This window comes from Hippoglossus stenolepis, chromosome 11 (assembly GCF_022539355.2).
Source record: "Hippoglossus stenolepis isolate QCI-W04-F060 chromosome 11, HSTE1.2, whole genome shotgun sequence".
In the NCBI taxonomy this organism is placed as follows: domain Eukaryota; kingdom Metazoa; phylum Chordata; class Actinopteri; order Pleuronectiformes; family Pleuronectidae; genus Hippoglossus; species Hippoglossus stenolepis.
In genome coordinates, this window is record NC_061493.1 from 8,690,415 (window position 1) to 8,704,761 (window position 14,347).

At 41.5% G+C, this 14,347-nt stretch overlaps 2 protein-coding genes across 4 annotated transcripts; both read right to left on the reverse strand.

Annotated features, from left to right (window-relative positions):
* Positions 1-332: 332 nt before the first annotated feature.
* On the reverse strand, positions 333-5,638 carry LOC118117215 (proline-rich protein 36). Of its 2 annotated transcripts, XM_035169274.1 has the most exons (8): positions 5,326-5,638; positions 5,002-5,184; positions 4,786-4,907; positions 4,543-4,708; positions 3,960-4,075; positions 3,312-3,879; positions 509-3,023; positions 333-417 (listed from the first exon to the last, which is right to left on the reverse strand). In XM_035169274.1, the coding sequence occupies exons 1-8, from the start codon at positions 5,582-5,584 to the stop codon at positions 390-392; spliced, it is 3,957 nt and encodes a 1,318-aa protein (XP_035025165.1). In that variant the 5' UTR covers positions 5,585-5,638; the 3' UTR covers positions 333-389. The 2 variants fall into 2 exon arrangements, with proteins under 2 accessions (XP_035025165.1, XP_035025164.1); XM_035169273.1 differs by having other exon boundaries at positions 509-3,879.
* Positions 5,639-6,733: 1,095 nt separating this feature from the next.
* On the reverse strand, positions 6,734-13,170 carry LOC118117777 (profilin-2). 2 transcript variants are annotated; one of them, XM_035170318.2, is made up of 3 exons: positions 12,807-13,170; positions 10,540-10,732; positions 6,734-8,482 (listed from the first exon to the last, which is right to left on the reverse strand). In XM_035170318.2, the coding sequence occupies exons 1-3, from the start codon at positions 12,933-12,935 to the stop codon at positions 8,385-8,387; spliced, it is 420 nt and encodes a 139-aa protein (XP_035026209.2). In that variant the 5' UTR covers positions 12,936-13,170; the 3' UTR covers positions 6,734-8,384. The 2 variants fall into 2 exon arrangements, with proteins under 2 accessions (XP_035026209.2, XP_035026208.2); XM_035170317.2 differs by lacking the exon at positions 6,734-8,482 and adding an exon at positions 8,680-8,810 and having other exon boundaries at positions 12,807-13,168.
* Between the last annotated feature and the right edge of the window lie 1,177 nt (positions 13,171-14,347).

Sequence of the window (14,347 nt, forward strand, 5' to 3'; positions counted from 1 at the left end):
ATCCAATGTTTACTCAAAGGAATGGGTCAATGTGCATTAAGCACCAGTTCAGGGTAAGGCAAAGCAAATTAGTTCAAGGGCAATGCACCTTTTGGGTCTAAAAAGCATTTACATTCCTCATGTCAACAAGTACAGAGTAAAACAACTTTGAAATGGAGAAAAGCAAAAGAGAAATAACACTTATTACCACTAATGCCAAAAGAGATTGACTACAGTGACAATTAATTTACATCCACTTCTCGAAAACTACTCACTTTTACCAAAATGCAGTCGGGCAAAAACTAATTTCTAATATTATTGGGGGGAAAAAAATAAAAAAGCACAAGCTCAGGTACTGTTTTAATCATTTATTCAAATTGAATGCAACTAGTTTCTAGTTCTGATGTTCTTCACCTCTCTGGGCGCATAGTTCCAGTCCTGTAAGGAGACAAGTTTATTAGATTTAAAAAAAAATAATAAAAAAAAAGACTGGTTTAAGAAGTTAAAGAAATCAAAATAATCAACGCACCTTTGGTCAGCTGCTGAGTGCCATCCTTGAAATTCCTCTCCAGGAGCATGGGCTGGAATCCTTTGGTTGTAGCCGAGGGGTCGCCTGAGTTTCCAAATTTTTTCTAATAATTCAGGATTTATATGCGCTGTATTGAAAGAGTCCTTGGGCAATGGTGCAAAATGAGAGCCATCCATTGCAGAGACAAATGGGGGGTTATCCTGTAGGGGATTTAAATTCCGATGATGGGGTTTAAGATTTTGTGACTGGAGGGTTGTGTCAGCAAGCAGATCTTCAGTGTTACTGTTGCGCTCCCTACCTGGTGGGCCCTGCTGTAGCAGCACATAACTCTTTGATTGAGCATTGGTAGATTTCTTTAAGGCACCAAGAAATTGTTGTGAGGAGTTTGCAATAGGTGCTCGGGCATCTTGAAGCATGGGGTTAGGGACAAGAAAACGATCAGCTACACTTTTGACTTTAGCTTGCATTGGCTCTTCAGAATCACTGGTTTTCACATTAGATGGTTTTAGTTCCGTGGCTCTGGGCACCCTTTGCTGGTTTGCCAAAAGCTGTAGTTGACTCAGTTGTGACTGTATATAATGTGGATTTCCTTGCCAATTACCAGGAGCCTGGGGTCTAGAGGGTGCATTGTAATTAACTGCTGACTGGCTTTGTGGTAAATTTTGTTGTAGATATAGATTGGGTACAAAATAAGGGTAGGTTGGCATCTGATTTATAGGTATACTGACACCATCTGGTGGCAGGAGATATGGCAGCTGTTCATTCTGAGGTGGAAGGGCCTGTTGTAAAGCGGTTGCAGAGGTGGCAGTTGTTGACACTGTTTGCTCTGGAGAGGGATCAGCCAAGCCCCTATCAATCCCAGAATATCCCAATGAAGAGAGATATGGCATTACTGGATAGACTAGAGGAGCATTTTCACTGCCAAGTCCAGCTGGAACAAAATGATGCATGTGTTGATGAAAAGCAATTTGTGGACAGCAATTAGAAATGCCAGATGGGCAGAATTGAGGGCAGTAGAAAGGGGGCATATATGGAGAGCCTGGTTGTGGACCTTGGTGGACATTACCACCATTACTAGGTCCTTTGTTAGGTTGTGGTCTCTGTGTGGAGGTAGTAGGGGGTAACGTTATCTGCTGAGGCTGCTGGGGGTAATAAGGGTTAAAAGGGTAATACACATTGCCTTCTGGAGGGTTGACAGCTGGTTTAGCACCTGGTTCCTGAGATGGTTGTGGCTTCTCATCTGGTTGTTTTTCAGGCTCTGGTTGGTAGAAGTAGGGATAGAGCTGCTGTTGTACTTCGCCTGCAGGAGCTTCAGGTTGTGATGGCACTTTGCTCTGTGGAGCTGAAGGTGGTTTACTGGGTGACAATTTCCCAGGGATTTGGGGGTTTGATGTCCCAGGGTTTACTTGGCCCTTTGGAGCCAGTGTAGGGGCTGGCATCTGTGGCTGGTAAGGGCCTTGAGGCCATAAGGGAGTGTAAAATGGGTTTGGGTAGAACGGCTGGTATATTTGTCCCTGAGGTTCCTGAGAAACTGGGGGTACCGGTTGTGGTTTGTATTCTTGGTTCTCAGGTTTGCTTGAAGTGGGTTCTTGAAGTTTCTGAGTAGGTCCAGATGGGTAGTAATTTGGAAGGACATATTCAGGGAATTTACCTGGCGGTGGTTTAGTTACTGGTGACTGCGTAGCAGGGTTTACTTGGCCCTTTGGAGCCAGTGTAGGGGCTGGCATCTGTGGCTGGTAAGGGCCTTGAGGCCATAAGGGAGTGTAAAATGGGTTTGGGTAGAACGGCGGGTATATTTGTCCCTGAGGTCCCTGAGAAACTGGGGGTACCGGTTGTGGTTTGTATTCTTGGTTCTCAGGTTTGCTTGAAGTGGGTTCTTGAAGTTTCTGAGTAGGTCCAGATGGGTAGTAATTTGGAAGGACATATTCAGGGAATTTACCTGGCGGTGGTTTAGTTACTGGTGACTGCGTATCAGGGTTTACTTGGCCCTTTGGAGCCAGTGTAGGGGCTGGCATCTGTGGCTGGTAAGGGCCTTGAGGCCATAAGGGAGTGTAAAATGGGTTTGGGTAGAACGGCGGGTATATTTGTCCCTGAGGTTCCTGAGAAACTGGGGGTACCGGTTGTGGTTTGTATTCTTGGTTCTCAGGTTTGCTTGAAGTGGGTTCTTGAAGTTTCTGAGTAGGTCCAGATGGGTAGTAATTTGGAAGGACATATTCAGGGAATTTACCTGGCGGTGGTTTAGTTACTGGTGACTGCGTATCAGGGTTTACTTGGCCCTTTGGAGCCAGTGTAGGGGCTGGCATCTGTGGCTGGTAAGGGCCTTGAGGCCATAAGGGAGTGTAAAATGGGTTTGGGTAGAACGGCTGGTATATTTGTCCCTGAGGTTCCTGAGAAACTGGGGGTACCGGTTGTGGTTTGTATTCTTGGTTCTCAGGTTTGCTTGAAGTGGGTTCTTGAGGTTTCTGAGTAGGTCCAGATGGGTAGTAATTTGGAAGGACATATTCAGGGAATTTACCTGGCGGGGGTTTAGTTACTGGTGACTGCGTATCAGGGTTTACTTGGCCCTTTGGAGCCAGTGTAGGGGTTGGCATCTGTGGCTGGTAAGGGCCTTGAGGCCATAAGGGAGTGTAAAATGGGTTTGGGTAGAACGGCTGGTATATTTGTCCCTGAGGTTCCTGAGAAACTGGGGGTACCGGTTGTGGTTTGTATTCTTGGTTCTCAGGTTTGCTTGAAGTGGGTTCTTGAGGTTTCTGAGTAGGTCCAGATGGGTAGTAATTTGGAAGGACATATTCAGGGAATTTACCTGGCGGTGGTTTAGTTACTGGTGACTGCGTAGCAGGGTTTTCAGGCATCTGTACAGGAATGAAGTTAGGGTGTTGAAAATTGTGTGGATAATGATAAAAAGGGTTTTCCACTTTTTCATTAGGTCGTTGGGTGGCTGAAGAGTCTACTGGAGTCTCTTTTTCAACAGGCACTTGTTCAGGTTGAGATGGCCAGACATAAAAAGGCTGGAATTTCTGGGGCATTTGTCCTTCAGGGGCAGTTTGTTTGGATTGCACTTCAGTTGTCTTGCTTAAAGGAGATGACAGTGGCTGCGCAGTAGTTACAGGTTTAAGATCTGGATAAGGGTAGAAGTAATGTGGGTACGAAGGATAGTATGGTACCTCTGGGTTCTGAGCAAAAGTTTGATCAGGAGGTGAACCAGAATTATGAGATGGGGTCATGGGATGTACCCCTTTGCTTGGCACTTCAGTTTGCAGTTCTGGATACTTTGGTGGGCTTTTTGTGGGTTCAGGTTCAGTTGCTGACAGTGATGGACAGGAAATTTTGGTTTCTCCATCTCCATAGAGTTCCAGGGTGTACAGACCATCCTTAAAAATAACAAGTTGGTTACAAACGCAGTTCAAATGTATTTGCAATTGCATTTTCTGGAAAACAAATTTGACTGTACCTTTTTCTTCAGGCAGGGTGCATAGGGAACAGAGATGACAACACCATCAGGATGTACAACTATGCTGAACCCACATTTGGCTGAGGCCCTCATCAGAGGCTCCCAGACATCATTCACTGCAAGGTAAAATTAGTCAGACACGCAAAGTTTTAAAAGTCACCTTCCATCCAAGTTAATCAAGTTTCTGGTTTACAATTCTGCTTAGGATTGATGTAAGCCAGGTACAATCATGTGTGCCTATTGTTTCTATGCCGTAGATATGATAAACAAAAAGCTGCTGACTTTGAATTGTGGAGCTGAAGCCAATTTGGAAAATTAGAACATTGAGGAAGCTATGGCAGTTATTTAAGCACACAGAACAAAGGAAATTTGCTGTTTGAAAGCAAGAAAAGCACATATGCCATGTAATTTGATGGCAGAAAGCAAGTGCACACACACTACAAGGGGTCAAGTACAACTAAATGTAGCCATTGTAAAAAAAAGTTACACAATTGACAAATCTATCATGCAATGCAACAGACATTTTAGGCATGGACTGAACTTTAGATATTATGTTAAATACACAAAAGTAAAAACAGCTTACAGTTTACTTTAATTTTAGCAACAGAGATCATCCAATCGGTTTTCACAACCATGCCCTCAGAGTGGCAGGTGACCATTGGAGGGTTAGGTGCAGAAGGTCTCATCAAAGGACATGACATCCTCACCGGTAACCCGCACCAACGCAAGGGGAGAACATAGCAGTCCTCCTGAAATTTATAAGAAGTTAGACACGGGCAAATTTTTAAAGTTCAAGTGAGTAAAGTGCTTTTGGAAAGTACCTCACCTCATGAGCAACAAAGCAGCCATCATAGGGTGCAACCAAGACAAAATCTCTCCTTGTTGACTGGATTGTGTAACCACAGCTTTGAGGCAACTTGGACAGGGGCAGTGGAGACAGGTTGCTTCCTGGGAGATTATAGACAGAAGAGGAAAAAATATATATAGTAATGGAATCAATGATGGCTGTAAATATATGACCACAATTAAACCAAACATTTACCTCGGTCCACAAAGAATAGAGATCCAGGGGTAGAGGCAGCACCCTGGATTTGAAGCTTCATGGAGTCTCCTGTACATTCAACCTTCGGTTCCAGTTTAAGAAGTTGATCCACCACTGCCTCGCCTGGCTTTGGGCTTGACGAGTCGTCACCTTGTCCTTTAGCTTGTTTGGGCTCTGCCCAACCTATAAATAATAATGCTGTTATCTAAATGTTTTCACAATTTCGCACACATTAATTGAATTAAAAGTTTGCAAGGTTACAATCAATTAAAAGTCATGACAGGTACATTTTATACAGAATTATATGCAGAACTTAAAACATACCAATATCAGCTTGGTAATCAGCATCTAAATCCAGGAGTTCCATTGAGGTACCGATTGCTTTAACTTTTGCACCTTGCAGAGAGTTTTGCCCAATGAGGAGTCGTCCATGGTGCAGACCACTTCCTCGGCTAATCATCGAGTTTTCTTTTGATTTATCCAGTGCCTTAAGCCTCGTCAGGGGGCTACAACTGCAAAATGAACTAGCAACCACAAAAAGTCCTAGACATAGTAAACTTTTACTGCCCACACTCCACGCCATCAGAAACAATAGAAAGGAATTATGCACAGGTCTGAGGTGAATACTCAGCTTTTCTGTGCTCACTCACTTTTAAAGACTGGACACATGAGGCCTGGTCCTAATTACACCAATCAAATACCCAACTACAGCAGGTGTTACCAGTTGAGCTGGTAGGGGCGGGGCTTAGCAGGCTACAGGCTAGCACTCAGAATAGCGTTAGAGAAATGCACCTAACATTTCATGGCATTCTAATCCGGTTTATATGACCCTGATGTGTTTGCTAATCCAGCACTTGTAAGATGAATGTATTATATTCTACACACGACTATGAGAAATGCCTTCAATATCTCAAAACAACTGGCATGGGTCATAGCTAACGATACACATGCTCATGGTGTCTATGGTTCTTCTTCAGGCCTAACAGGATGATAGATGTACACATACTGTGAACACACTGTGACACCTACCTTTAATTTACAGTACTACAGTACAAAAAAACACATCGACAACACAGATTTAGTGCCAAAGTGGAAAAAGCACTGAAACAACTTTAGCTTCTCTGGGACAATATTGTCCAGATTTGACAAGTTTGGGTGTTATGGTTTTTAATCTGAACCTGGTTTGGGTTCTATGAAAAATCGAAATGAGAAAAAGCGGTGACTTCCCCCTGGCTGCTGGCACCAGTTTGCCCAACTGCTTTATAAAATGTTTTTGTGATCATACATACATACTTAGATTATGTTTGTCTATGTGTGCTGCTTTTTTTGGCAACTTGTCATATAATATACTGGATGCCAGCATTTCCATCAAAATCATTTAGGTATCTATCTTTTGCATTTTCTTACATAGAGTAATCAGAGACTAACTTCACTGTGGTATGGATTTCAAATTCATCAAGTAGCAGCAACCCACTGGTGGGCTAGTTATCAGAAGCTCATGCTGTGCAGCCAAATATTATTTAAAACCTTTTTTATTTCTCCATTAACAGTCAGAACCGCAGGGCGCTAAATCTTGATTCCCCTGACTATTCCATTCAGGAATAATAGAATCTATTAGACAGTGATTCACACAATTGAATAAAATAACTGACTTCATCCATTGACATTAAAGAATTAGTCTATATACACATTTGTACTGAAGAAGCAACAGACAGGACATAATGGCATTACCTCTGGTTGGAATAACTTTTATTTGATCTGTCTGTAAACAAGACATCTCATCAATTCATGGCATTTAAAATAGCAGATTTTGTGGCAGAAGGAATTTCCTCTCAGAAACAAAAAGACAAAAATTGCAAACATTTTTTTTTTCTGTCGTTTAATTCTGTACATATTCCACAAAGTCTGGAGATTACTGATGACAAAACATCCCTTAGGAAAGTGCCATTAAAAGTTACTTCTTGCCGGGGCAGCAGTTAAAAATCCAACTCATAGTAGCAACAGATCAGATCGATTTTTATGGCACAGAATACACGGTTATTCTCAGAAAATTTTCACAAGACAACTTACAAATGCTCTTATTCCAACCAACACCATTTTCAATATGTTTAGTGTACACAGCATTTTTTTTTCTTTTAAATATATTCTAAGTACCATACTATGACATTTTGTGAATACACCTTTGATGACTAAAGCACAAGGCAAATAATTCCAAGGTGCTGGAGCCCAACAGCCTTGTTTTACAGTCAAAATGCATTCACACTGTAGTAAAATGACATTGTTGTTTCATTGGTTAATGGACATGTTAGCAACAAATCAATTAGTGATGAGACGTTTTAAGTAGTGTTGAAGTCTAAAGAAGCAGTAAATACAGTCATCTGAAGTCGTCAATGATTTACAGTCAACAGGTGATGCCAACAATCATTCATCAGAGAAAAGATGAAGCAATTCTGATAATCCTCTTAAACTGACAATTGGTCCGAAGGGGAGGGGAAGAAAAAAAAAAAACTGACATGAGTGTGTGTAGTGATTTACAGCGAAATTTACAAAGAGCAGGAGCTGACTGACAAATGTCGGAGCTGTCACCGAGGTGGAATGTCCACTGATACTCCAGGATGTGTGGAAGCGTCTTGACATTATCTTTGAGACCTCAGCAATGCTGACCTTATACACTTCACTCAAATAACAGCCCAACACCACACCATTAACTTTTAAGACCACATTCAGGTACAACAGCGAAAGCATGTGATGGAGGGTAAAGGAAGCTGCGCCTGATGGTGGCGAGTAGGTACACACATACAGGACTTTGTCAGAGGAAATTTTGTTGTTTCTTTAGCGGAGGCTGTGAAGACTTGAAGATGAAGAGGCAGATGAGAAGATGGTTTTGGCTGGAATATTACGCTGGGACAGAGAGAAGATAGGGCTGGGATCTGAATGCTACAGAGGGGTATGCATGCAACTTTTAAATGCCCACATGCTGATGGAAAAAATGGCATATTTTAGTAATGTGCAAAAAATAAAAACTATGCACCATTACATATGTACTTCCCCTTGGAATATAAGCCAGTTGGTAAGTGAATGTTACACAAGGCAAATTCAAATTTAACACTTTTATTATACTTTGCAATCATTTTTTTGCAAGAGCATGCCATTACTGCCGTGCCAAGAACATGAGAAGTACAATGTTAAAGTGGGGGTAGGGTTCTTTTTTTTTCCTATAAAAAAAAAGAAAAGAAAAGAAAAGAAAGAAAAGTGTGGGGAGTATATAAAAGTAGACTGCGGAGGAAGTAACTTTGTATGCCATCAAATTCCCGGAGTATTGTCGACACAATGCGGTTGAGTGGGAGTGGGCTGCTAAGTTGATGGATGGGTGGAGAGGTTGCTTAATATCCAGACTTCCTCAGGTACTCAGCCATTGCATGTGCTTTCATGTTAAGAATTCCACCATGGACCGCCTCCTTTCCCATGACAAAAACCAATACTGGAGCACACAGGGAAAAAAAGAGAAATGAGCAAAATTGAAGAGTCTCCCCCCCCCCCTACAGGATGCAGGGGGGGAGGGGGGACAAAGGTGACACAGCATCTTACCACTCTTCATTGCTATTAAAAGTTTCCAAGACATTTGACTGCTTGCAGGAGAAATCTTAACGGCAATTATTTATTTTCTCTTCTTTTTTGTCCCTCATTTTTATCTAAGTGAGCTCGAAAACATTAAAACCCTGAATCCCTCAAGTATTTTGCCATTGAGTAAGCCTTCTTATTCAATCCGCCTCCATGGACCCCTTCTTTTCCCATTACAAGAACCAAAACTGAAAGAGAAGAGATAGAAAAAAGGGACAGTTAAAAAAAAAGTAAAAAGGGTAAAGGCATTCCAAGTAAGAAGGATCATCACCAGGAGTGTGTAGTGCAGGGATATTTAACTGTGTGTCATACAGTGCCAACTGTCTGCATGCTTCTCTTTGCAACTGTACACGTTACCAACAGACACAATGAGATGCTGCAGCTTGGACAGCAAATGATTCAGTGTTCAAAACTTGAAAAAGTCTTTCGTAAATGGGAAATAATCTTGAGTAAATAACTTAATTTCCCAACAGAATCCTGGTCCTGAATTTGCAAAGTAAATTTGTTGTTGGGGGTTCAGCTCTCAAACAGGCCCTGGCTCATTCTGCTAAATCAGGACATGACTATAAAGATACATGCAAGAGACTAAAGGTGCAGCTCACAGCTGTGTATAGAGACTGATAGAGACTGAAGCATCTCACTGCACGTTTGGTACGAATTTACTTTAGTAACATATTCCACCAAAAAGATCAACATGCACAGCAGGAGGGTGACAGGTGAGGAGGAAAAAAAGAAAACAGAAAAAGGAGTAATGTTTGGAAAATGAAAGGAAAGAGTTTGATGCAATTGATTGCACTCTGTGTTTCCCACTTAGAATTAGGCAGCAAACTCAGGTCATTTCCCCCTGATACCATGATGGAGGTTGAGTTGATTAAAACAGTGTCAGATTTGTTATAGCTGTGGGAAAATGTATACACAAAAATTGTTTGTGAATACATAATGCTTGATTGTAGCCAATTATCAAACGTTTTAGATGTCAGAGCCAGATAAATATTGTGAATACGTGAGAAACACTGGAGCAATGTCAGACAGTGAGGACCACAAAGGCAAACGGACAGAGTCGGCAATACCATGGCTTACATGAGGTTTATAATAAAAATCCGACCATTAGGTAAATTAACATATTTCATCTTCAGATGTCTGCATCTGTAAGATTTATGTTCCTGGGACTAAGGCCCATTTCACAAAGCCACTTATGAGCTTGCATACATAGCTGTAAAAATAATTTTTCAGCAATAGGGCTGCAACTATAATAATCTTCATGATTGATTAATCTACATTCCCTACTAAAAACAGTGAAAATGCCGTGTGCATCCATCCTTCATTTTGTCCGATCAGCAGTCAAGAATCCCTAAGCTATTCATGCACAACAAAGAAAAGCATCAAAATTTCATATAAATGCTTGACATTTTTTAAAGCTTTAAAAAATGTCACCAAAACTATTTTTAAAATCAGTGCACAATAATTTGATATAAATAAACAATAATAATTATTGTAATACATTTTCCAAGTAATTTCTCAAACAAAAATATTACATTCTGCATGCAAATATGCATGCAGAATGTAAAATTTGATGCTTTTCCCTGTCCTTTAAATCTGGACCGTAGATCAAACTCAATAGAAAGATATTTGCAGACATCACATTTACAAATGATTGTTACAACTATATAACAGATACATTTATGAGTCTTGCTCATGCATAGCTCACAAGTTTGGCAAAAAGCAACAGAAGAAATGTTGCAAATTTGGTCAAATGGGCCTGTGATATTCAGTCAGCACTTCTTCAAGTCACAAAACTTTATGGAAGAAGCTCTGATACCGACGTGACACTTTCACAACATAAACAATATCAGATCTTAAACTATGAAGGGGGCATTCTAATAGCTGAAGTAAAGCATTTAGGAACCAGACTCTTACCTTTTCCAGCTTTTCCCACAGAGACATTGTATGTAGGCTCTCCTCCGTGGCTCTTTGTCCTGATGTCCATTGTCCAGTCCCCATCCTCATGGAGGCTGTCTCTGAGGACTGAACATTTCTTTGAGCCCAGAGTGAGACCGCTGGTGTAAAAGGTCTCCCTGTCCTTACCGATAAGGATGTCAATTTCTTGAGACTGAAAAACACACAAAACCACAGGATCGCGGAAACGTCAGACAGATTTTTAAATAAATAGGCCTTCAGTTACATGACAATATTATTGAGTATATAAATGACTGTAAATAGAGGAGATCTGTGAGAATTCGCAGGCTTGAGTCCTGCTGCAGCGGCCACAGGCTCGGTTCCAACCCGGCCCTTTGCTGCACGTCTCTCCTAATTTCACGCTTATGGTGTCCTATCAATAAAGGCCCAAAAAAATCTTTAAAAAATAATTAATCTAAAAAAAAAAAACACCTGAATGTTCCGCAGAGAAGACATTAGTTACCTGAAAAGTCAAGTTATAAAAGTTAAACAAATAACCTCAGTAAAGAAATGGATTCCAGTAGCTTTTGCTGTTGCCAAATAGATGATCTTTTGTAAACAGTGCTCCACACATTCAAGACTAATGTTATGCTGAAAATGGCTAAACTGGATCTAATAATTTACATGAACATGGGCGCTCTCTCATTTCTATCAACCATGTCTTGAAGACAACAGGTTGAACAATTAAAGGTAAGTGTAAATGATCTGAGACTGAGACCAGCCTACTTTTGTTTTTCTAAAGTATAAGATGCTTATCATTTGAACCCCATCTTTCCTTAGTTTTCTTTTTTGGGGTTGGCTCTGTTTTGTTTTGTTTGTTTGGTACCACTGGTTAGTTTAGAAAGGTATGAGTTGGTATTTTGGTCTGTGTTAAATAAAAAATAAAAGATAAAAACTTGATTGTGGTAGCCAAGCTGTAATGGCAACCTACAGTAGCTTTCCCTTACTGTCCTATGCAGCGATGATAATTGGGATAAGATGTACCTTTATTGATTCCCTGAAGAGGAAATTCAAAAATTGACAAAGCAGCAGAGGGGGAAATATATTAAGAACTAAAAATAAGAATAGAAACAGAATCTCGAGTAAATAAGATAAATCTGAAATATTATATACAATAAAAATAGAACTAATATATACAGGGATGTTTTCCTAAATTTGCAACTTAGATACAAGTTGTGTAATTGTGCAATCTGTCCAAGGTCTTTGCAATATGCAATATACATAATGATAGTACAATGATGGCCTTTTCATTGTTACTGGTTTCAATTATTTTTCAAGAAAAAACGTCTAATATATGCTCCAGAGTTGTGAGAAGTAAACGATAATAAAAATGATTGTTAGTTGCAATCCTATTCATTAAGCTACAATTCCAAACGTCCTCCAAACTTACATTTGGTTCACTCCTTCTGGACAGTAAACGGAGTATGCACATGTTTTGCACCATTGATCTGCAATATTGTTTAATTTTATTCCAAGTGTAAGCTGCAGCTCTATTCCAAACATTAGCGATCCTAGCGCCAGTATTGCATAGGAATGGTAGGAGAGGAGCTTTGTGAATAGAAAATCTGTAAATGTATTGATGCCAGCACCACGACTACAGGCACGTATCACAGCCCAGACAATAATAAAAGCCTGTAGGAAGGAGCGGAGGCAAAGTGGCGTCCTTTTCGGTGAATTAAAAACATAATGTCCCCAATAACCACATGTGCATTAATATGTGCGAGGCGGAGTGAGGCGGGATCGTGGTAAGCTGACCACAGTGAGCCGGTAAACCTGCAGCTTACTGCTTTCTAATCAAAGCGGCCGAGCACACAAAAGCATGCACGCTCCCTCCAAGCAGACACCGTCTACTAGCTGCTTTTTCACATTAGCGCCCGGTTCATTTAGCAGCGTGCTAACATTTCCGATGGGCGTTCGTCCGCAGCTTTTGTGTCCTCGCGGTACGTGCGCGCCACAACGAGCGGGGGTCTCCTCCGATTCCACACGCTGTCTAATCCCGCAGCGTTTCCTCAGCAGGAAATAGCCGCGCCAGGGCCACCGATGAGCTAGCTGCTAGCCCCGCTCGCTAGCACGGCGCTGTTAGCATGCTAATCATTTAGAGGCTGCGAGATAACGGGTTTTCTTTAGCGCCGTTTATTCTGCTGAGCGTCTGCGTGGGTGGTTCACAACAACAACATCCGAGCAGAACCACCCTTCCACTCCAATCCTCCCGTTGTACCCCCTCTTACCGTGATATTGTTGAAAGTACCACCGGCATGTGCTGCCCAAACATATTTGGCGTCCGTAAACCCAACAATGGCGCTATCCTGACAGCTGCCATCGGCCATCAGGTTCTCCACGTAGCTTTGCCAAGACATGTTCAAGAAACTGATGCTATGTGTTAGTTTTTTTGTAAAGGATCCCTAGAGCTGAGGAGGAAGGCGGCTCTCCAACAAACAAAACGTGCAGCCGAATCGGGAGGAAACCTGCAGGCGAATTTAGAGTCTCCAATCTAAAGCCACACTCCGACGTTCAGCGACGTCAAGGCTGGGGCAGCAAAGAAAGCCAGGGAGGGCAGTGAGGCAGCGGCTGGGTGTAGTCCCGATCAGATCACTCCGCACAATGCGCTCAGCAGCAGCAGCAGCAGGCGGCGGAGTAAACAGGGACTTATCAGCTCAGCCAAGAGTCAACTGTCTGAGGGAAGATGCCGGGGAGCACACGTATAGACACACGGGCAATTATTTAATCATTCATTCATTCCATGAACGAGTTTCCACGACGGAGGCTGAGGACGAGCAGTCGCAGCCAGTGTTCAACACAGAAAGCAATGTGGCCCGAGGTCCGTAAGGCTCATGGAGTCCAAACTATCTAATCTAATGAGATCACCGCTTAGAATTTGATTTTTATATTATGGTGGGGGCCTGGTCAGAAGTTCATTTGATAAGTTCCTACAGAGAGGCTAGTTACTCCTAAATCTAAAGGTGTTTGACCTGCATGGAGGCCTGACGTAAATATATTTTTTAAAACTTGTATAACTTTTTCCCATACAACAAATATCTTGTGCGAGCAAGATGATCACCCTGTGACCCTAATTTACTTAATCTCCTAAAAATCAAGCCTGGTTCCTTTGATACATTCCTACTGAGAGTCCATTCACCCAGAAGTGTTTTAGGATGAACGGAGGTCTGTTTTCTTATCTTGTGTGCACGCAATAATAAGTTGTTCCCAGACAATTAATATGTTGTGCTTACGAGATAAATTACCTTGTGGCCCAAACTTATTTCATCTCATGAAATCTACTCCTAAATTAAAAATTTTCCTTATGTTGGGAGCCTGGTCAGAGGTTCCTTCGATAAGTTCCCACTGAGAAGCCATTTTCTCCTTTCAAATCTCTGAAGTATTCGAGATGTGTGGGGGGGCCCTATAGTCCTGATAGGTCATGTTGTTTGTATCTTGTGTGCACAAGATAATACATATCTTGTTTGTATAAGATAATGACCTTATGGCCACAACTCATTAAATCTCATGAACTCAACTTTTTTTTTTTACATAAGGGGGGGTTAGAAGTTCCTTTGATAAGTTCCTGCGGAGAAGCCATTTACTCCATCCAAATCTCTGAAGTATTTGAGATGTGCAGAGGCACTAAATCCCTGCAGGTGACATTTATTTTGTCTTGTTCATGCAAGATAATAACTTGTTCCCACACCATAAATATCTTGTGCATATAAGATTTTCTTTTTATCATTATGGTGTGAGCCTGGTTAGACTTTCCTTTGATAATTTTCTACTG

Coding starts and splice junctions, on each gene's coding strand:
- LOC118117215 (XM_035169273.1), bottom strand. CDS start 5,584: ATGGCGTGGAGTGTGGGCAGTAAAAGTTTACTATGTCTAGGACTTTTT. Junction 4,709..4,785: donor GCTGCTTTGTTGCTCATGAG/GTGAGGTACTTT, acceptor TATAAATTTCAG/GAGGACTGCTATGTTCTCCC. Junction 4,076..4,542: donor TGCTAAAATTAAAGTAAACT/GTAAGCTGTTTT, acceptor TTTACCTTGCAG/TGAATGATGTCTGGGAGCCT.
- LOC118117777 (XM_035170318.2), bottom strand. CDS start 12,935: ATGTCTTGGCAAAGCTACGTGGAGAACCTGATGGCCGATGGCAGCTGT. Junction 10,733..12,806: donor GTACTTTCAACAATATCACG/GTAAGAGGGGGT, acceptor TGTGTTTTTCAG/TCTCAAGAAATTGACATCCT. Junction 8,483..10,539: donor TGTGGGAAAAGCTGGAAAAG/GTAAGAGTCTGG, acceptor TGTGTGCTCCAG/TATTGGTTTTTGTCATGGGA.